Here is a 23,908-nt window from a genome sequence, read left to right as displayed (position 1 = left end):
AAGTCACTACTAAAACCGCCAATCTGTTAAGTTCCACCTGTATTTTTGTGAATATTGTTTATATTAACAAATATATTCTTCAATCTTTGATAAGGTGGTATTGTTAGCCTCAAGTGAGAGGACTGGGCACCAAGATTTCCCTCTGGCCTTTCTGGGTACAGAGAAAGCACTGGTATTATTTACCTGGCATCTACTTATTTATTAAAGCTGAAAATAAAAAAGTTCTAATGGATCTCATTTTTCCCTCAATTTGGGTGCTATGATAATTTATTCCAAATTTTGAAAACATGCTAAATGTTCTCCAATTCATTGCTACCCCCTCATTTCACTTTTACGGAATTCCAAGCTGAAACGTTTTCAGGCTCTCACAATTCTTTCAAGACAATTCTGAAGTGCTTGGGAATTGGGGATTATGCCAGTTAGTTCCTGGAACAGCAGAGGACAGATTAGCTTATTCCCAGCCCACTTAAAACCATCAGTCTTGATTAGTCAATTTCCAATTTGATCTCTATTTTAATTTTAACTTTAATTTTTATACCTTCATTGGATAGCATTCCTGTTACCTTTTCTTATGAACACTAGAAACCAAGTGGGTATTGAAGCATTAGCCTTTCCAGTCATGTTTCCTCTTTCCACAATTTGTAGTGTTATGTTTGGCCTACTGGATATCTTTCCAGCAACTTTATTCACTTACTGTGTTATTATCATTTATTTACCTCATCGCTCAAACTTTGCTCATGAGAATATTTCCACTAAAGAAAAGTAAGTTACAGAAATAAGATACTGCCTGTTGTCACTGATATGTCTCAAATATTTAGAACATTACCTGGCATAGACAGTGCACCCAATAAATATTTGTTTAATGAATGAAGGAAGGAGGGAATAGGTGAATAGATGACTTTCGGATGGAACTGAAATTGTATTTTCAAGCACTTTTCAGTCTTATAAAAGTGGAGTAGGTGTTTATGGTGATGCCAGTCTTTGTATTAATATGCTCGAAAGCAGCCAGCACTGCTGTATGTCAAGTATAGTGGCTTCTGGGGTTCTGATGAAAAACCAAAAATACATTATTTTTAAGAAGACTAATTGCCTTGCCCCAGATTAAGCAGTTTTATCATAAATAAATCTGAATTCTGCCTCTGCCTCTGGTTCATGTTTAGTCAGATATTTTTCTGAACACTTAATGAAAGACACAAATGTATTCATTAGTATGTACTTTAGAGTGGGTAACAAAATGAAAGCAAAATATGTATTTTCCCCTATGAGCAAGGGCTGAAATTTGATCTTTAATGTAGAGTAACATTTTACTTCCAAAAAGTGACATTTAATTTAGAAATTTTCAGCCTTAGAAAGGAAATGCTCAGATCATTCACAATAGAAAACATACAGTCAAACAGCTGGGAGAGGTTTAACCACAGAAGTGATTTTAAAAGTAAAATAAAATAACCCTTTTAAGCCTATAACACTGGCAACAATGAAAAAAAATGATGACACCCAGATTCTTCCATATACTGCTGATAGGAGCAAAATTGCTTTTCTGCAGGGCAACTGGTCATATGAATCAAAAGCCTTGCATCTTTAATACATCATCTGGCTGGGGAGTACACGTATAGAAATTATGATAACATAATCATGATTGCTTACAAAGATTGATGTACTAGCAGGCTCAAGGCATTCCTTTTTCTGAAAGTGAAGAATTGGAAACAACTTTTATAGCAGAGAGTGTAATATTAGTCAAACGAATCACGCAACATTTATTACAGAGCAAACTTTACAACTAAAAGATAATGTTGTAGAAGTAAAGATCCAGAGAACAATGTTTAGGTTAGACTGTTTTTAACATAAATTTAAAGAAATATGTTTGGTACAATCACTCGGAAAGAACTAGAATATAAGAACACAGGTAGGTATATATGAGAATAAAAATATGTAAGACTAAAGGTGTTTTGCTTTTTATTTTTTATTTTATTGTTTAGAAAAATTTATTTATTTTTTAATTTTATTATTATTATTTCTTTTTAGAGCTGGGGTCTTGCTTTGTTGCCTAGGCTGGTCTCAAACTCCTAGGGTGAAATGATCCTCCCAACTCAGCCTCTCAAAGTGCTGAGATTATAGGCATGAGCCACCATGACTGGCCTTGTTTTTTTCCTTAAGATAATTTTTTATTTTGTATTTTTGTGTGTACTTAGTAGGTATATATATTTATGGGATACATCAGATGTTTTGATCTGGCATACAATGCATTATAATCACATCATGGAAAGTGGGATATCATCCCCTTAAACATTTATCCTTTGTGTTACAAACAATCCAATACTTCTTTAGTTATTTTAAAATGTACAATTAAATCATTATTGACTATAGTCACCCTGTTGTACTATAAAATATTAGGCCTTATTCATTCATTCTAACTATTTTTTGTATATTTTGCTTTTTAAAGAACAAACTGCAACTACTGCATCTAAAAATTAGATAGTTGTCTCTCCTTTCAGTGTCTTTAATCACTTCATAAAGTATTGCCAATAACAAATTTTATCATTCAAAATATCATTCAGAAGGGATAATTATGAAACTGCTAAACTTCATTTAACCTATAATTTTATATTTTTAATTATTTAATTGTATATTTTAATTATTAATTGTACATTTAATTGTATATTACATATAACATTTTCAACTAATGAAATTCTCACTTAAAAAAACTAAATGGATTTGGTTCATATTTGCAAGGAGAACTTAAGCATTTTGTTCCATTCTTTGAATAAGCATCCTTAGCTTCATATTTTTAATGAAGATGTTCTTACATTAACACAAAAGTTCTTTAAAAAGGAACACAGAACTTCATTTAAATATGAACAATGGTTTAGGAAACAAAGGCAAGTGAGAAGAAAAAGTTCATATCTGTCTTTATGAAACTGAGGCAGTAATTAATAGCCTACCAACCAAAAAAAGTGCAGGACCAGCCGAATTCTATCAGAGGTACAAAGAGGAGCTGGTACCATTCCTTCTGAAACTATTCCAAACAATAGAAAAAGAGGGACTCCTCCCTAACTCATTTTATCAGCCCAGCATCATCCTCGTACCAAAACCTGGCAGAGACACAACCAAAAAACAAAATTTTAGGCCAATGTCCCTGATGAACATTGATGCAAAAATCCTCAATAAAATACTGGCAAACCGAATCCAGCAGCACATCAAAAAGCTTATCCACCACGATCAAGTTGGCATCATCCCTGGGATGCAAGGCTGGTTCAACATACGCAAATCAATAAACGTAATCTTTCACATAAACAGAATCAATGACAAAAACCACATGATTATCTCAATAGATGCCGAAAAGGCCTTCAATAAAATTCAACACCACTTCATGCTAAAAACTCTCAATAAACTAGGTATTGATGGAATGTATCTCAAAATAATAAAAACTATTTATGACAAACCCACGGCTAATATCACACTGAATGGGCAAAAGCTGGAAGCATTCCCTTTGAAAACTGGCACAAGACAAGGATGCCCTCTCTCACCACTCCTATTCAACATAGTATTGGAAGTTCTGGTCAGGGCAATCAGGCAAGAGAAAGAAATAAAGGGTATTGAACTAAGAAGACAGGAAGTAAAATTATCTCTGTTTGCAGATAATATGATTGTATACTTAGAAAACCCCATAGTCTCAGCCCCAAATCCCCTTAAGCTGATAAGCAACTTCAGCAAAGTCTCCAGATACAAAATCAATGTGCCAAAATCACAAGCATTCCTATACACCAATAATAGACAGAGAGCCAAATCATGAGTTAACTCCCATTCACAATTGCTGCAAAGAGAATAAAATACCTAGGAATACAACTTACAAGGGATGTGAAGGACCTCTTCAAGGAGGACTACAAACCACTGTTCAAGGAAATAAGAGAGGAAACAAATAAATGGAAAAACATTCCATGCTCATGCTTACGGATAGGAAGAATCAATATCGTGAAAATAGCCATACTGCCCAAAGTAATTTATAGATTCAATGCTATCCCCATCACTGACTTCCTTCACAGAATTAGAAAAACTACTTTAAATTTCATATGGAACCAAAAAAGAGCCCATATAGCCAAGACAGTCCTAAGCAAAAAGAACAAAGCTGGGGGCATCATGCTACCTGACTTCAAACTATACTACAAGGCTACAGTAACAAAAACAGCATGGTACTGGTACCAAAACAGATATATAGACCAATGGAACAGAATAGAGACCACAGAAATAACACCACACATCTACAACCATCTGATCTATGAAAGACCTGACAAAAATAAGCAATGGGGAAAGGATTCCCAATTTAATAAATGGGTTTGGGAAAACTGGCTAGCCACATGCAGAAAACTGAAACTGGACTCCTTCCCTATATTTATACAAAAATTAACTCAAGATGGATTAAATACTTAAACATAAGGCCTAAAACCATAAAAACCCTAGGAGAAAACCTAGGCAATACCATTCAGAACATAGGCATAGGCAAAGACTTCATGTCTAAAAGACCAAAAGCAATGGCAACAAAAACCAAAATTGACAAATGGGATCTAATTAAATTAAAGAGCTTCTGTACAGCAAAAGAAACTATCAACAGAGTGAATAGGCAACCTATAGAATGGAAACAAAGTTTTGCAATCTATCCATCTGACAGAGGGCTAATATCCAGAATCTACAAGGAACTTAAACAAATTTATAAGTAAAAAACAAATAACACCATCAAAAAGTGGGCAAAGAATATGAACAGACACTTCTCAAAAGCAGACACCTATGCAGCCAACAAACATATGAAAAAAAGCTCTTCATCACTGGTCATTAGATAAATGCAAATCAAAACCACAATGAGATACCATCCCACACCAGTTAGAATGGCGATCATTAAAAAGTCAGGAAACGATGCTGGGGAGATGTGGAGAAATAGGAATATTTTTACAATGTTGGTGGGAGTATAAATTAGTTCAGCCATTGTGGAAGACAGTGTGGCAATTCCTCAAGGATCTAGAACCAGAAATACCATTTGACCCAGCAATTCCATTACTGGGTATATACCCAAAGGATTATAAATCATTCTACTCTGAAGACACCTGCACACGTTATGTTTATTGTGGCACTATTCACAATAGCAAAGACTTGGAACCAACCCAAATGCCCATCAATGACAGACTGGATAAAGAAAATGTGGCACATATACATCATGGAATACTATGCAGCCATAAAAAAGTATGAGTTCATGTCCTTTGCAGGGACATGGATGAAGCTGGAAACCATCATTCTCAGCAAACTAACACAGGAACAGAAAACTAAACACCACAGGTTCTCACTCATAAGTGGCAGTTGAACAATGAGAACACATGGATACAGGGAAGGGAACATCACACACTGGGGTCTGTTGAGGAGTGGAGGGGCTAGGGGAGGGAGAGCATTAGGAGAAACACCTAATATAGATGACGGATTGATGGGTACAGCAAACTACCGTGGCATGTCTGTATCTATTTAACAAATAGATACACGTTCTCCATATGTATCCCAGAACTTAAAGTATAGTGGGGGAGGGGGGGAAGGCTTAGAATTACCTAGATACAGAGCCTCAGTACAAAATATAAAGAAGAAAGCATTTCATGTTTTAATCCAAGTTTTATGAGGAGCCCAGAATATTTAAGTTTTAAAGAACAAGGCAGTTTTCCCATTGACCAAAATTTCTCTTCAGAGCACAGATAACACTCTAAGTACACAGAGGTCAATTTAGTAAAAATCTGCATGGGTTTGTTACTGGAAGAATATCATTGGTTAAGGTTAGTTTCTAAACTTTATAGTTTTTTTGTATCTCTTCTGGAGAAATAAAGCCTTACATTTTTCTTAGAGACACTGACATTTTAAATTAACTACATATTCCACTAAACATTCCCCGGCCTTGAGAAAATACGCTCAGTGAAAAACTGCATGGCAACATTTGAGACCATTTGTGGCCCCATTATTGACTTAAGGATATACCTATGAAATCCACAAGTTAACTTTTCTCCCAGCATTTCATAATACTTAACTTTAGGAGAATTTACTTATATTGACTGTTCGAGTCAACCACCAAGTATAAGAAAAACCTGTAGGAGATGTAGAAGCTCATTTCTAATTATACTACCAACACTACCCTCTCCATGACTGCTACTATTACTAATAACACCATCAAATCCCTAGGCATTAGGGGTATTCGAGGCATAAGGTTAAGTGTTTTTATACAAGAGGGATGATCCTTGCTCCAAAAATGCTTTCCTTTTCCAGATGGGGGCATTTGAGAAAGTTGTATCTCTTATTCACTCATTCAACAACTTATAAAAGACAGCAATTAGGTTTATGGCATTTGTGAGCATTTGGTCACGGGAGGGGTATGACAGGGATGGCCTGGCATGTGTCACAACTTTTAGACAAGTCTAGCAACATATAAAGCATTATAAAAGTACAATTCCTACACAAAAGGTTATTGTTTTCCAATTAATAACAGTAACAATGAATACAAAGTCAAATTCTTCTTGAAAGTATGTTTCTTAGGGAATGTGAAAACACAGCAGGAGGAAAGGATGTGTAGAGACTTACAGGAATAGGAAAAGCACGTCCTTGACACAGAGAATCATTTTTACACCTTTGCTTCCAACTCAAATCGTTGTTTTAATGAATTTTAAAGAGAATCTGCCTTATTCTGCTACATCTGAAGTATTGATCAAGTTATATTATAGACAGTGATCTATAATTCCACATTTCAGTTACTACTACTACTAGTCTATAACTCACTTTAAATGTAGCAATTATCTAAAATATAATTACATGTTACATTTTGGTTAATCCAAATGTCCGTTTTCTTAATGTTTTGAAAGAGGCCCGCCATGGATGGAGGTGCTGGAAACTATCTGAAGTCTTTTCTCACTATGGATGTCTCTCTAAGAATTCAGCCTGAGTTCTGACAGGTAGGTTCTCCAAATTCAACTTTTCATCTATTCATCTCACTACAATTATATTCTGTGTAATATGTACACAGTGTTATCATCTATGTACATATAATACAGTTATGTAGTTAAAACACATAACTATATACATTATAATATGTTTCATTTATTTATTTTTTTGAGACAGAGTTTCATTCTTGTTGTCCAGGCTGGAGTGCAATGGCATGATCTTGGCTCACCGCAAACTTGGCTTCCTGGGTTCAAGCGATTCTCCTGCCTCAGCCTCCCAAGTAGCTGGGATTACAGGCATAGGCCACCATGCCTGGCTAATTTTGTATTTTCACTAGAGACAGAGTTTCTCCATGTTGGTCAGCCTGGTCTTGAACTCCTGACCTCAGATGATGCGCCCACCTTGGCCTCCCAAAGTACTGGGATTACAGGTGTGAGCCACTGTGCCCGGCCTTATAATATGTTTTAACAACATAAACATATTAAAATACTCTAACAAAAATAAAAAGAACTGTATCCCTTGTCAAACACTGAAAAATATATGATGGTCTCTTTTTCATAATTTTGGTGAGTTCTGCTTCTCTTTTCAGTCTTCAGGAGCTGTTTTAATTTACATATTTTTTCCTTTTATACCAAACATGCCACAAACCAGAATTCCATTTTCCATCACTGTTATCCTTCTCGATTTCAAAACTTGTAAATATGATGTATCTTTTGATGTGATTATCATTGCTTGATATATCTGGGGTACTGATTAATTTTAAACAGATGTGAGTCTTTCAATGTTTGCATGAAAATATTTGAGGAGAGCTCTCCTATGCCTCTTAAGCCATCTCTCTTTCAGGCATAATATCTTTACTCTTTCAACTGCTTTTCACTAAACATGGTTTCTAGGCCTCTCACCAATATCTGGATTGCATTCTATACTGTCTTTGTAGCTATTAAAATATTCTACCCATAATTGGATATGGAACTGTAAATGTTATGACCAGGCCGGAATAAAGTGGAGCTGTTTTCTTCTTTGATCTGAAAACACAGAACTAGCTTTGGGGATGGCCATGTCAGGCAAGCAGCTAAGAACCAGGGGATTGCTTCAATAGTTACTACGCCAACTCTCCTAAATCCTACACTTATACAATTCATCTTTTTTAACCTGACTTTATGACATAACCTTTATCATTCACTATCCCATCTGAAATAGCTTCATGTCCCCTCAGTCATTCTCTCTACCTGAATTTGGCTTTAGGAAAAACATTTCTATCTGAATTTCTGTCATCTGAAATTTTATTATTTATTCACTGTATACATCTTTATCATCTGTTTACATAACGAGAATGAAAACACTGTAAGATTGCAGCCTTTGTCTTATTTACCCGGGATATTGCCTGGCATACAGTAAGTGTCAATAAATCCTTGTTGGAATGAATGCATCATTCTTTATTAAATTCTATCTTCTTCAATTCTGGAGAAATCATCTGAATGCTAATTCTGTAAATCTATCACCCGATTCTCTAAGACAGTATTTCCTGAAAATTTGTGAAGAGTGCCTTTTCCTTCTTTACTCTTGACTTTAAAGAAAAAATCATGTTTTGTCAAGAAGAATTAACTGTAATCTTGAAAGAGTTCTATTTACTTTGTACAACAGACAGGGAAGTATACAAAGATGAAGTCAGATACGTGCCAAATTACATACATCCAATCTTCATCAAATTCTGTTGAGTTTTATTAGAACACAATAAAGGTATCATTTTATGGTATATGTTATTTAATTTTCTCCAAGGTGACAATGAGACATTAGTTAGCACATTTAAGGAAAGGACATTTTAGTGCTGTGTCTACCTCTGTATAATTTGACCCATAAGTCTCAATCAGAAAACAAATGGAAATACCTTTATAAACATCAACATAATCTATAAGTAAAACATTTTCCTGACTTAGCAGTTTAGAAATCCCATCAAAAAGGAAAGGAGACACCAGTTATTTCAAGGACTCCATTGAGATTGCTGGTGACCATCACATTTTTTTTTTTTTTTTAAATTTCGCGAACATGGAAATTTTCTGACGATAACCATTGACATTACTAGTTGTTTCTGGAATTCATTATCTTTCTGAAAATTGATAATTTGCTTCCTTGTCTTCCAGTGTGAGGCCTACTCTTCATAATTTCTGATGGCCAGGGACAGCCACTTTATAATCACAATCCTTTTAGTGCACAGGGATGTAAATTGTCTAGACTTCCATTCCCTGGCAGCTATGCTTTTTCGGTTTGGCCATCATTCTCTCCTAGGTATGAGGATAATACTAACACAGGAACTGAGTGGCTTTGCTTTGCACCTGACATCCAGTAGGTGTTTAAAACAATGGACCACCTCGCACACTTTCTTTTTTATGCTTTAAAAATAGCTTGGCTGTCTAACTCTTATTAGGTTTTGCAAGCCTCCTCTCATGCAGCTGTTTACCTCTTCCTGCATATATTCTTTTATATTTTTACTACGTGTGTGTGTATATATATGTGTATATACACACACAGTAAAAATGTACATATATATGTATATATTTTAATCATTTGCTTCTCTCTTCCTCTTTTCTACATAGCCAAGGTTATCAGTGAGTTCTTTAAGTAGCCACACTAGTGTCTTCAGATGCCTCTTCCTTTTCTTCTTCCCTGAGATAAGTTATCATAATGTTAGCATTTCCTTTTGGAAGTTTTTCCTTAACTCTTGAGTTTTTCTTTCCTGTTGGGGTTCTAATCTAGGTACATGCAGCAAACACCATTTCTCTCATTTATTTACCACATCCCCAGTGTTTAATGCACTTCCTGGCACACAGCAGGCACTTAATAAACATTTACTTAATGAATGAACATTCCCTATAATTCCTTTATTTTGAGTTACTAGAGCTTAGAGTATATAGCTGACTTCATCTTTGTATACTTGTCTATTATACAAATAGACACTTTCTTACAGTATTACCATTAACAGATTTTCTTTAAAGTCAAAGTCGTATCCAAAACAGTAATACCCAATTCAGCTTTTAACTATATTCAGAGGTACTACTCATTGGTGGACAATAAAAGAAATCCATGGATGTAAATAAAAATAGTAAAATATATTTATGTATTAATAATACATACAAACCAGCATCACACTTATTAGAATAATTTTATAAAAATTATCCTAAGTGTTCAGTCTTTATTATCAATAATTCATAGAGAAGTACCTCACTATATGAATATAATCTTAAAAAGAACGTATTAGAGCAGTAGAATGGGGCTTTTTTCGTGCTCATCTTTGAGCTGATACTAGAAATGTACTCTCTAAGAGGAATATCTGACATGTATAAAAAGTTTCATACTCAAAATGTATCTCAAATATTTACCTTTGTAGATGTGAGAACTCAGTTGGCTTATAAATTACTTCAATTGTGGGTATCTAAAAACATTTCCTAATTAAAAAAAAAATTTAGAGCAAGCAACTAACAGAAAATAAAACTGCTGAATCACAAATCTTGAAAGGAAATCAGCCAACCTATTTATCGTCTTGATTTTAGGGAAATATTCAGGACACACGCTCTTGCTTAAAAGACTATGAGACATGGAATGTTAACAATCTTCATTGTCAGGAAACTTCCTAAAATTTTGTCTGAATGCCTCATGCATCACTTTAAGCTCATTTCCTCTCATTGAACAGGAGGACAGCTGGCCAGCGTCTTCCATCTGCACTACCCTTCGCTTTCTCCGAACTGGGTTATAGAACACCCTTCTGAAACGGGAGTGGGAGGCCAATTTGAAACAGGAGAGGAAACTCTAAAAACAATACCTTGTGAGAAACAGAATTTTAAACTTAACTCTGAATGGGGCTACAGAGTAGGTCAACAAAGGGGGCCAACAAACTGAAGTGCTATCCCTTGAATAATTCAGACTAATTCTCAAACAGTATTATGGGGTCATAAAACACCAAGCCTGGAAATTAAAGATTTTTATGCCTCATCAAAAAGTCTTTGAATGTAACTTCCTGGCATACTGCCAACAAGGGCAGCTCTTTGGGGGAAAACCCTATGCCAAAGGCCAAAGAGGCAGCTGTGTTATTCAGCTTCTGAGAGCTTCCAACTCAACACCCACACAAGCTCAATTATGAACAAATTAAAGGGGTCCAGACTGAACACAGTAATTCTGGTAATTTAAATAAATAGAGAAAAGTCTACAATTAGTAGGAAAAGATTGATTTTCTCCAAAACCCAGAAGTATCCACCCAGTCTCTTAAGTGACACCCTAACCCCTTTGAATTAGCATGACTACATGCAATTATTTAAAAACAAATTTCCTTTTATTTATCATTTTAATCATTTCTGATCTGACTTAAATGTGACCACATGCATGCCAGTAAAAGTATCCACAAAATCCCAAGGCAAAGCAGCCTCAAAAGGGCTATATACACATTATACTTATAATGTATACGCAATTCAGCTTTTACTTATACTTCTAATGTATACATAGGAATTAATGACACTGAGTAAAATTGTAATCAGAGTTGTACACCTACATTTTAGAGCATATAATGTGTTACCCATCTCAAGAAGTGTTTAATATACACATCTGTAGTTAATCAATAAACATTTTTGCAAGTAAAGAGAAAAATTTAGAGTCATTGAAAAAGAATCAAAGATTTAATATTGGGGAATCTATTAATTAACTCACTTTTATTTCATGAATAGAATAAAGAACAAAATCCACATTATCAGCCAGTAAGGCCCTTAAAATCACTTATTAAAATTAAACATTCATTCTTGATTAAAAAAATAAACGATTTAATCAAAAAACTTTTAGGACGTTAGGACTGCAAAGAAACTTATGTAGCTTGATCAAATGTTTCCATGAGAAACCAAGAGCAAACATTATAATTAATGTGTGTGCTCTCTCTCTCTCTCTCTCACACACACACACCCCCCACAGTGGAAGCATTCCTATTTCATCTTGAAACTCATTTTGATTAGCTGATTGTACAGTCCATGCAGGGGAATGAGTACATATGAAGAGCCAAAGTAATTTTACAAAGGAAGAAAAATTAGAGGAAGATTATCTTGTAAGTAATCAAAATACGAAGTAATAGCAAGATAATTTAAATGGGGTGATGCTGACATGACATGGACTAATATATCAACAGAATAGCATGTCTAGAAATCCACACATCTATGTATGTATGGGAATTTACTATTCAATGTGACTGAATTTCAGATTCAGGGAAAGAATGGAGAAGTCAATAAATGTTATTAATAATTTGCTTACTTATGTGAGAAAATTCTTCCATCTCATACCCCATGGATAAAAATATATGATAGCTTGCTAAATATTTTTTAAAGCCTCTAAAAGTACCAGAAGGGAATGAGATAAACATATAACCTAAATGTCACAAAATAAGAAATGATGAAAATATTTGACAATAAGACTGAAACCTTTTTTATAAGAAATATCACAATGAAACTAAAAAGACAAATAATAGGTTGCAAAAAAATGACTTGCATCCCATGTAACAATATTTTATAAATGAAAGAGGAAAAAATTAACAAATGGTAACATTGGCAAAGGCTATAAATAAACAAATTGCAAAATCTTAAACACAAACAACTCAAAAACCCACCAAAACAACAACAAAAGAACTGTCAGTGAAGCCCACATTCCATTAAAAGGGGAAGAGAAAAGTAAAGTATAAATGAAGATTAATGAATGTAACACTACGCAACTATTATAAATAAACGATATGTGATGTGGACATGCACATAGATGGGGAATAGGAGCACTTACATTTTAAACTACGTTTGTGTCTGGTGAATAGGTAAAAGAGATGGCAATAAGGAGGCTTTATTTTTCTTAATCGGAATTGTCTGTCTTTGAAAATATAATTGAAAATAAGTAAATGGAAGCCGCTCACCTTTAAAATACTTAAACAGATGAACAACGACTCATTAATATGCAAGTTAAAATACTAGTTTGGTCTTAGTAGCAAATGCGAAACAAACACAAGGGTACTGATAGGGCCCATCAGCCTCTGAAGATTCCTACAGACTTTATAAAGTGAGAAATAGCCAATATAATTTAATTATGCAGCAAATAGAAGGGTGTTTTTTTTTTTTTTAATTCTGAAGCATATAAAAATGCTGGTTTCCAGCTCAAAAATAGATAGCATGAATTGTATATTCATCCTAAATAGGATACTTATTAAAACGTTTTAAAGAATGTTAAAACATTTTAAAGAATTAAGATCCTGCTAGTATTATTCCTATAAACATAGTCACCTACCTTTTGAGCAAATAAATTAATCTCTTACATTGGCCTAGTGCTATATATGGAAAACGAAACTATATACAATATTCTATTCCCCTAATGAAACAGAAAAGACACTTTCAAATGTTTACCATTGGGGTATCACCTAAGTGAATTTCACATTGAGAAGGTTAACACGTTTGTTAGGCTCCCTGATTGTTCTGGGGAGAAGGGATCAAAATGGTAGTAGAATGCTGACCCTCAGGGTCTTCTGAAAGACTGTTGGCTTTAGCCTGGTACTTCTTGGAAAGGACCAAACTTTGATGATTACTCTAAACTTGTTTTTACAGCATGCTACTGAGTATTTCCGCTGCGTGGTGCATTTTAGCCAATGATTTTAGTTGGTACTAGGGTAAATAGCTCATAACCTGACCAATTTTGTAAAATGAATTAACCTTACTATTATTGTTGTCATTTATGGCATATGTATAAAAATGCAAAGAATGCTAACTACATATATTTTGCTAGGACTATTTCAGTTTCGAAGAGAAAACTCAAAATATAGTTTTTGGTAATAAAAATGTTAACAAAATGGCTGGACCCAGTGGCTCACGCCCTGTAATCCCAGCACTTTGGGAGGCCGAGGTGGGTGGATCACTTGAGGTCAGGAGTTCGAGATCACCCTGGTCAATATGGACAAACCCCCTCTCTACTAAAAATACAAAAAAAAAAAAAAAAAAAATTAGCCAGGTGTGGTGGCAGAGGCCTGTAATCCAAGCTACTCGCAAGGCTGAAGCAGGAGAATCACTTGAACCCGGGAGGCGGAGGTTGCAGTGAGCCAAGATCACACCACTGCACTCCATCATGGGAGACAGAGTGAGACTCCATCTCAAAAATAATAATAATAATGATAAAATTAAAATGTAAATAAAAATACTGATTCTGGACATGCCTTAGGTTTTATTTTTTTCAGGTTTCATAATATTTTTTTCTCTCTTAATTTACAATGGGTGCTGTTTTTTCTTTTTAGAACCATAATAGTGGCTGCTTTAATTAAATGAGAAAAACAGAAATATATTTCTCTCCTCAAAAATAAGAGCAGTTTTGATCCATTCATCTTCTTTATAGACAAACTAGGAAGACAGAACAGGAAATGTTTATCAAGCACTCTATAAAAATGAACTGCTCTTTAAATTATTAGTAATAACCTATGTCACTGTCACAGATTATTCCTTTGGTTTGTCAAAGGTTCACGCTTGAGAAAATACTGTTTCTGACCAGTGTTCAAGACAGCTTCCTTGTTAAGGTTTCTATCTGTCTCTCACTATAGGCGATTACAGCAAATGCATCCCAGTGATTTAGTTAATTTATACAAAATAGAATCAATTTCTCTTGTTTCATCATGACTGAACGTTTTTCTGAACTCCTGTAAATGAATAACAGATAAGCCCTATTTATCAGATTGTTTGGTGGAGCACGCACTTTTGATTATTCTATTTTCTTGTTGTTACTAATGAAATACATAATATGCCTCGAGAAAAAACAATTGCAAAGCTTGGCCTCTAAGCATTCGCGAGGCAATGGATATTTTGCTGAGAATTTATTTTGTACCCATACTTTTCTCTAATAGTGTTCTCTCTAAGAGCCCATGGGAGGGCAGTGATGCTCTAGGGTATATGAGATGTCCCAAGGCTTTCAGAACACAGTTGACAGGGGCCCTTGTTCTGCCCTGGCACCCAACAGTCACCAAGAAGTTCCCCGTGGTGCTGAGAACCTCAGTGAGGTTGTTCAGGCATGGACAGAGGTACCTTGACACCCTCAGTGTGGCAAGCCCAAAAGACCCCCTTTCCCTCTAGTGTCACAGGATTTGGGGATGGGCATTTAAAAAGCTGAATTTTCTGCACTGCTGCCATCCCTATCCATCACACATGGATAGGAATAGAAGGATGTGAAGCACTAAGGCAAAGGATGCTTTGAACCACATGATTTTCCCAGGCTCTGCAACAGGTATGCCCACACAGAGTGGAAATGCCCTGGCAGAAGCAAGGGTGCAAATGCAAAGGCAGATAGACGAGAGAAAGACGCCTCTGGAATTCAGATCCTCCAGAAGGAATCATTTTTGTGACCTATAATGGGAGGATAGTTTATAGATCATTTTGTAAAAATAAATCACTTCTCTTTGTTTCACAAAGTGGGTAATTACAATTAAATGTGTGAAGAGATAGGAAGGCGAGATGGCCATTATCCCTTCTTCTAGGCTTCTGCAGACCTTGTTCCCTGAGGTTTGAGTTGAAGAAACAAAACCAGGACATTTGGGAAGATAAATGGGCTAAGGCTGGAGAGCTGACCTGGATGTCACCTCACCCTTGCTTACCAAGGTCCATGCTCTTCGAGGCTTTCAAATTAATTGATTCAGGCTGCCTGGCCGGTGTCACAGATCTGAAGTTGATGTGCTGATCTGGAAAATATACTGCTGAATCCACCCCAGAGCTGTGGAAGGAAGCCATATGTTGTATTTAGGTTTAGAATAAAATCTTTTTAAAAATGAGGAAGCAGTTCTCATTTTGAACACAGCCACTCATCACTCTGTGCAACTCCCAACCACATATTTTAAACTAATTCCTAAATCTCAGGTTTCTTTTATGAGATGTAGCAACTCTGTTTTCATGTATTTTACCATACTGTACAATTTAAAGAAAATATTCTCTGGGTAATATCATGTTTTACTCTTCACTGATTTCTGCTAATTGGGATCCTGCTGTACACTATATAACTTTAAGTGGATAAAGAAGGCCTGGAAAACACTAGCACTTCAAGAGATGTCACCAGATATTAGCAGACTCCAAAAGCAGGTTAAGGGATTTCTGTGGACTAAGCTATGCCTATGTTAAAAAACAAGTGAAAGGGTTGTATCCTTTAGAGAAAACCATCCTGTTGAATGACTGATGCCTGTAGGAATTTGGTTTTCTACTTTATTTAGGTCTTTTTTCTAAAACGAATGTTAACACTGAGCAGATAGTCTGCACATCAAAAGTGCAAAAAGGAAATAATAGGAAAAGCACAGTTGGCAATTTAGACACAAGATACATCAAATGCCCATTATAGTTTTCTTAGTACTTGTAGGCAATCTCAAATAACTTTCTTTCTGCAGAATATTCTACTTATTTCACTTGACCATACAGGGTATTATGTAAGAGAATTACAGACAATGACTCATTTCTTGTTCTATAAATAAATTATATTTATATAATTTTAATAAACTAAATTATAGCCATTTTCTCCCCTCGGCACTCTCATCTGTTTAGAAAGTAAATATGGTAGCTCATCTCATCATAATTGCTATCCTAATCTCAGATACAGTGAAAATCCAAATCATGTATCCTTACAAAATCTGAAAGTACTGAGTTTTTCAAACAGTTGGAGTTTGATACTATAAACAACAAAACAATAGCAAAAATAACTGTTTTGAATGAGGATCCTTCTAAAATGTACAGGAGAATCTCAACCTGAAATACCAAAATAAGTTTAATCTTTTCTTGAAACTCATCATCCCTCCATATTCAATATTGCTTTTGAGAAATATTAAAATTAGTATGCAACAATAATAGTATGGCCAAATGAAAAAATGAACCTCCATTTTCACAATGCAGTGGGTAGATTAAGGAAGTACTTGTTTAGCCAGGTGTGGTGGCATGCACCTGTAGTCCCAGTTACTTGGGAGGCTGAGGCTGGAGGATCACTTGAGTCTAGGAGTTTGAGGCTCCAGTGAGCTAAGATCGCACCTCTTCCCTCCAGCCTGGGTGAAAGAGCTAGACCTCATCTCCCCTACCCTCCCCCAGAAAGGAAGTACCCGTAACACCACCACAGCCCTGTGCTCAAGAGCCTGGCTCCAGTACTTACTAGCTATGTCAATTAAGAGACAGGCTCCAGTACTTACTAGCTATGTCAACTAAGAGAATTACTGGACCTCTCTGGGCTTCAATTTCCTTATGCATAAAATGAGTAAAATTACACTCTCCACCTCGCAGGGTTGTTGAGAGAACAGAATGAGTGAAGATTTGTAAAGTAAGGACATTAGTGTCTGGTACAGAGTATTTTGTATAGAAGCAGATAAATTAGGTAAGTTAACAAATAAGCAGATCAATAAATTGACCTACTTTTGCTTCGCAAAACACTCTAAGTTTCTGAGTTTTTCCCATTACCTGTGTTTTTTACAGTTTCTTTGATGTCTCTGTTTTTGTCAGACTCTCAGTAAGTCTGTGACTAGGAGCCCTTTTCTCTATTTAGAAGGGTGATGTGGTTTGATGGTTAGGAGACTGGCCGCTGCAGGAAAATGTCAGAGTGAGTGGCCTCAGTTTCCTCATCCATAAAATGGATAGGAATAGAATTTATGACCCTTTAAAATTTTTGTAAGATATGTAAGTTATGTTATATATTGAGAAAAGTACCTAGCACATAGTAAGAGCTTGATCAACCTGAGCTATTAACAATCCTTTTCTTTATTTTGTAGGTTAGTGTGGTCTTTGAATGAGGGCCTAAGGCACTCACCAAGGAAAAGATTTCACGTGTTTTCATAAAAATTTCTCAAGAAGCTTAAATCCTCTCTTTAGAGTTATGTAGCTTTTTTTCTATTTCTTTCCTGGTGTCTGGGTACATTCTCAATACATGAAACCATTGATATATAAAGTATATTAGATATGGTATCTAGTAATGACAAAATATGCCAATTGTGAACAAAAATCCTGGACCCACTTAGTGTTACTGACACTAGCCTGGCCTAATAGCAACACTTTCATTTTTTCAGCCCATTTTAAAGAAGAATTCTGAGACACTACTGCACACATGAGCTCTCCCCTGAGTCTTGGAGTTTGGAAGCACTTGCCTTTAAATGTGTGATTTGACCTTTATTTGCACTTAAGTTTTCCATCCTTTGATCTGTTGTGATGATGTGGGTTTAGTGTCAGAAAGACTCATGGCCTTCATAGAATCAAAAAGTTTAAGAGCTGAAAGGGATTAAAGGTCACCTCATCTCTTAGATAAGACCCTGAGGCTCAAAGAGGAGGACTGGCGTTCCAAGGTCACACAGCTGGCCAGGGGCAAAGCTGGGACCAGAGCCACAAGCTCTGGCTAAAATGGTGGCCAGCCTGGGACACAGGTTGTTGCTGATCGCGAACCCGCAGAAGTCAAGCCTTTCACTTTTAGTGAAGACTTGCTCACCTTTTATTATGTGGCTTACATTTTAGGTTTGTTTTTTGTTTCAATAGAGTGGTGTACATCATGCAATAATATAAAACTAAATCCTTAATCAAAGCAGTGAAAGCCTCCAGGGAAGAGGTGTAGGACCCTCATTAAAACATAGATCAGACTGCATTTAAAGCAGAGGTTCAAGGCAGACTGAGAATCTACCCAATTGAACAATGTGTTGGTGAACCTGACTCACTGTCTTAGATTATCCTCTTAAGCCCAGCATTAATTCACAAATTAGGAATAAGAGCTCACATTTTCCCAGACTCCTAGGTAGCAATAATCCCAATCCCCATTTAAAAAGTAAGGTGGCAATGACACTCAATGCAGTAACATCAAGCTAGGATCTATCTAATAAAGTGAATTTTTATACAAATGTTGGCATATAATCAAGAATGATCAAAGAGATAAAAGGCTGCACTATAGATATGAAGGTAACAAATGCTCTTATGTACACATCTGATTATGTCCTTTAAATTGATCATAATGAGATATCTACATATCGATCCATATACATACACATATATGTTACCATCGTTTTGACTGTGACCAAGTGTACACTTTGAAAACCTTTCATAAAAGGGCCCCCTTTGCTGTGGTACAAAACGGAAATAAGGCAAAATAAGGCTGATATCAGATTGATGGATATTAAGGAGGTAAGTGAGCGTAATATAAGTCATCATAGGATTAGAGCCAATGTGGGCATATAGAGCACTGGAATAATGAGTGAGAGCAGTATTGAGTTAGTTCATGTGAAAATATTTTAGACATGTAAGTTAGAATAGTAAAATGGTTTGTAACTTTATGATACATATCTCAAGTGTTTGGATTGAGAGGGTGATATGATGATTATAAAATGCGACATTTTAATTTTGAAGGGAGTTAGCCTGTGCTCATGGCTGAGTGCACTGCAGTGAAGGTTGTGGGAAGCTGGAAGTTGACAGCAGGCCAAAGACATGTCTTAGATAAAGGCTGTGTTTTCAGCATGAACAACCAGGAATCTACCGAATAGAAACGATACTCAACGTCAAATTATGCTGCCTAATGAATAAGTAAGGGTAGCATGAAGCATATGCCAGTGTCTTGACTATGGTGACAAACCAGGAGTGTAAAAGATGTATAAGAGTCAACAATGAATGTTCAAGAACTGTCTGAGATGAAAAGGTGGGGGATGAAGTCTTTGAGAGGCACGACAAAAACCATGATGTCTGAAGTCTCAGGTGTCCACAGATGGACTTCAACAATTGGCTACTACGAGTGACAGTAGATTCAGGTATGTGCGTGAAGAAACAGACAGAGAGAGACAAAGAGAGAAAGAGAATATGAACATGTGGGGAATAGCCTAATGTTGTCTAAACTGTTAATAATATTCAATATATTCTGTCTGCTGCTTATTTAGCTTCAACTCTGCCTGAGATCCCACAGTAAGTTTATTTCCTTTATATTTATTTATTACTTAGACCCACATATTGTAAACTTTTCTGTAATAATCACTGCATAATAGTAAAAATAGGTTCAGCAATTTCCCAATTTCGTTTTGTACAGGCATTAAGTTTGATCAAATTTGTTTTTCATTCCTCACGCCATGGATAGCCTCACCCCTCAAACACCCTTTTTTCCTTTGAGCGGGCTTTTACTTTTTTTTTTTTTGAAAGGCAGAAGGCAGGAGAGCCTTTCTTGCTCAATCCTCCTGGCTCCCTTCCAGTCCTTCCTCCATCCCAAGTTTCACACATCCAACTCCTGCTGCTGCTGGTCACCTAGGCAACGCAGCAGCTTGCAGGATGGTGCAGGTCACACGATCCTAGGAGGGGAGTTTCAAGGCTTAAGACTTGGTCTTTCTATTTCAAAAATATCTCTGTCCTTTCTTCTCCACCCATGCTCCTGATCCCTCCATCCAGGCCCTGCTCTTCTCTTGCTAGTCCCAAGTCTGAGTGGCCTCCTTGTCTATGGTGGCTTCTGCCATTCCCTCCATCCTCCATTACTGAAACTGCTCTGCCTGATACTGTCATCTCCAGGCTCAAAGTGCTTCAATGCTTCTCCACTGCTCTCTGGAGAAGTATGGCACCCATGGAGCAGGGCAGACGATGCCATTCCCATTGAGTCTTCCCTGAGGTACCACAAGTTTTAGCCACACTGAACACACTCTGCATTCTTCTCTCCCATCACCTGGTTTCCTTAACCTAAATTGCTCTTCCCACCACTTCTTTGTCTAGATAGCTTTGTTCTATTTTCCAAGAAACTGCTCAAACACTACTCTCCTGTGAAAACTTACTTGACAACTCCAGACAAAGTTAGCAGCTTCTTCCTCTAGGCTCCCATTGCATTTTGTATCTAATGCTTAGGGGCTGCATCCTAACTATCTGTGTGTCTGTCTCTTTAAGAGGACGCCGCATTGCTTGCAGGCAGGGATGCTTTCCAATCCATTTGATTTCTTTCTATAGTGTCTGGCTCAGAGCTCCAGAAATACTTTTGAATGAATGAGTAAGTGAATGAATGACTTAATAACCAAATACTGCAGAGTGGAAAAGAAGAAAGAAGTCTAAGACAATGTCATACTTTCGACTGAAAGGAGATTAAGGATAAACTGTTGACGATTAAGAGAGCAGTTCTAACAAAGAAGTGAGAACAGAGGCCTAAAACACAGGGGACTAGGAAGGAAGAGTGAAAAGAAGATGGAAGTTACTAGTTCATACCATGTAATGAAGATTTACAGCAGTGAGGACCAATATAAACTTTTTTCTTTCCCCAGTTCACAAAGGAATGGCTTTGCAGAAAAGGGAAGGAAGGAAATCCATGGAGACTTTGAAGCCAAAAAGGCAGTTGCTAAATCCCAATTGATCTCTGAACCACCTCTCTCTCCTGAAGGTTTCTCACCTGAGTGCTTCTCTCTAGTCTCCCCTGCACAGATGCTCAGTACCTCTGACTGCAATTGCCCTAAAAGGTATCCAAAGAGTCTCTGGCTTCCAGGGGATATCGACCCTCTTCCATTCACCCAATCCATGTTATACACACACACAAAAACCCAGGTTTCATTATGTGTATTACCTGCTAAAACCCTACAATAAGATTTACTATCTACCGAATGAAGTCTGTATACCTTATTCTTGCACTCTGGGCTTTATCATCTGGCTGATCGGCCCCAAGTTGTGCAAATCAATTTACTCTCTCATCTCCATGCTGTTTCTTCTGCTGCTCTTCCCTCCCAAAATGCCCTTTCTTCCCGGGCTCATCTCATGTCCACCTGCTATTAATGAGTTAGGGTTCAGCTTAAATGACACTTTTACCATAGCATTTTCTCTGATTCCTTTATCTGGAGGCATTCTCCTCGGTCTCAGATGCCCAGAGCACTTTATCTACACCTTCTGGTAAGTATCATTGGAATCCTTGTGTTCCAGTTGTCCCAGGAGTCTACCCGTCAGCCTACCAGCTTCCTGAAGACAGGGTTTATATCTGATTCAGCTTTGCACCATCCCAATCATTTTGTACATATATACAGAATAAACAGTAAGGTAGAACAAATGAAATTATGTTTTAAATGGCTTTTCTTAATGCCAACAAAATGTCATTTTCAATTCAGAATTGAGCAGGCAATGGAAATAAATGGACAAAATTAAATAGGTCCACATTTTCTTTCATGAAACCCCTAGAGATACTGATCTAGAATATTATTGTGATTATCAATCTAGTTCACAAAACTGTAGTTAGCAAGATAACTGACTTCAAAAGTATAAGAATCAGAGATAGCTAAATATAGGTGAGCTTCCACCAATAGAGTTAGCTATACTCTTGGCATGCTGCTTTATTTTTAGCAGACTGTATTAAAAAACATAATAGGAATGACACTAGCATTGCTGAAAGAAAAATGAAGAAATTTCACAGGATTACCATGGGACACAGAATGGAATAAAACACACAGTTTCTAACAGCCATAATAAATACAGAAAATAGCAAAGGGACAATTTAATGATTTTTAAAACTCATCAGAAGAACAAAATCTATGAATTCCCCTAGTCAAATACTATACATGCTTAGTAAATCTCTCTCACACTTGTGTGATTCTGAAAATTATTGATTTTTTTTTTAGTTTCTATTACAGAATGGATATAATATTGGGTACCCTCTTCAATATTTTAGATTATATATGGTGTTGCTTTAATTTTTAGATTCCATTAACTTTCTTGGAACATCTATTTTTAAAACACCTTTAGGGTTTGCCAATTACTAATAAAAACCCGTAAGCTTCCCATTTTCTCAGTTTTGTTTGATACCTTCCCATGTCACTTTTCTTTGAGCTCCATGGCTGTAGTTTTTAAATTTGTAAAAGAAAGTTCAACCATTCTCTTAAATATTTTAATAATTTAAGGTGAATCTTAACAAATACCAGAAAGCAAAATATGCCCAATCTAAGCTATTAGCTACGAGAAACTTTCACTGAAGCTTTTGCTAGAAAGGAATTATAGATACTATAAGATTTCTATTCCAGAAAGAAATAGAGTTAAAATAAGTCTCCTGAATAAGGTTGCTGTGTTCTCCCAGAAAAACAATAACGAGGAACATTTACGATATATCATTTTATCAATACCTGTGACTGTAATCTTCGAGGCCCAATTCCAGAGCAGAATGTGGTGTTGGAGAAGGTGGAACTTCACTCTCGGTCCATCCGTCATTGGGCAGCAATAGGTCTATAAACAAAGAACAAATGAAGCTGTATAAAGTGGAAGCAGAATCATTCGATGCCTGGTTTGGTTTCAGTATCTCTCTCAGACACAGTTTCAGCCAACACATAAACCAGCCCTGAAATAAATAAGTTCTCACACGGAACTGAAGGATCCTTATGAGAATGAATGCCTCTTGTGTGAGGAAATCTAAGCCTTCTAATATGTTTTTACACTGGTGACCTGCAGACAACCCCTAGCAAACCCACTCCACGCATCTTGACTGCCTTTTCCCACCAACAAAAGGCTGACACATACTCATTACCTGTGATCTGTGGAAGATTAACAAAGTCATCTGTTTTATACCTTAACAGTTTTGTAAATAAGACTCGATAGTCAATACTGTGGATTATATGGTGATTAAAGCATTTGCTTCAGTAGCAAAAACTTCTTTTAAAAAATCATGAGATATAATATATCTGTTCACCATCTAGACATAGGAGAGGTAAACACACACACACGTCCTCTTTTTTTCTATCTGTGCCATAATGGTGACACCTGAGTTTAAGGCCTTATAAGGAAAAGACAGGGGTCTAAATCCTGGTTTTCCCACCTACTAAAAATGCATAGTTTTCCAGTCTATTCTGTACTAGAAAAATAGATATGTACCTCTAATATCACAACTAATAACAAGTAAGGTTGTTGAGATCTTATTGTATAGCAGATTTTATATTAAGCCTTGTACATTATTTCATTGAATGCTCATAATTACTAACCATATTCACTAGTGTATGAAA

The 23,908-nt window shown here is 36.2% G+C and overlaps 1 protein-coding gene across 5 annotated transcripts in view; it reads right to left on the bottom strand.

Annotated features, from left to right (window-relative positions):
- LOC105468044 (par-3 family cell polarity regulator beta) overlaps positions 1–23,908 on the bottom strand; it is a 1,086,746-nt gene that overhangs the window by 416,283 nt on the left and 646,555 nt on the right. For all 5 annotated transcript variants that reach the window (XM_071073272.1, XM_071073273.1, XM_011717972.3 and 2 more), the window contains 2 exons: positions 23,039–23,138; positions 15,587–15,702 (listed from right to left, as the gene is read on the bottom strand). In XM_071073272.1, coding sequence (XP_070929373.1) covers positions 15,587–15,702; positions 23,039–23,138 — 216 coding nt within the window. The remainder of the gene's footprint in view (positions 1–15,586; positions 15,703–23,038; positions 23,139–23,908) is intronic.

This window comes from Macaca nemestrina, chromosome 11 (genome assembly GCF_043159975.1).
Source record: "Macaca nemestrina isolate mMacNem1 chromosome 11, mMacNem.hap1, whole genome shotgun sequence".
Classification (NCBI taxonomy): domain Eukaryota; kingdom Metazoa; phylum Chordata; class Mammalia; order Primates; family Cercopithecidae; genus Macaca; species Macaca nemestrina.
The sequence above is the reverse complement of the archived record's forward strand: the minus strand, read 5'-3'. Positions and strand labels throughout refer to the sequence as shown.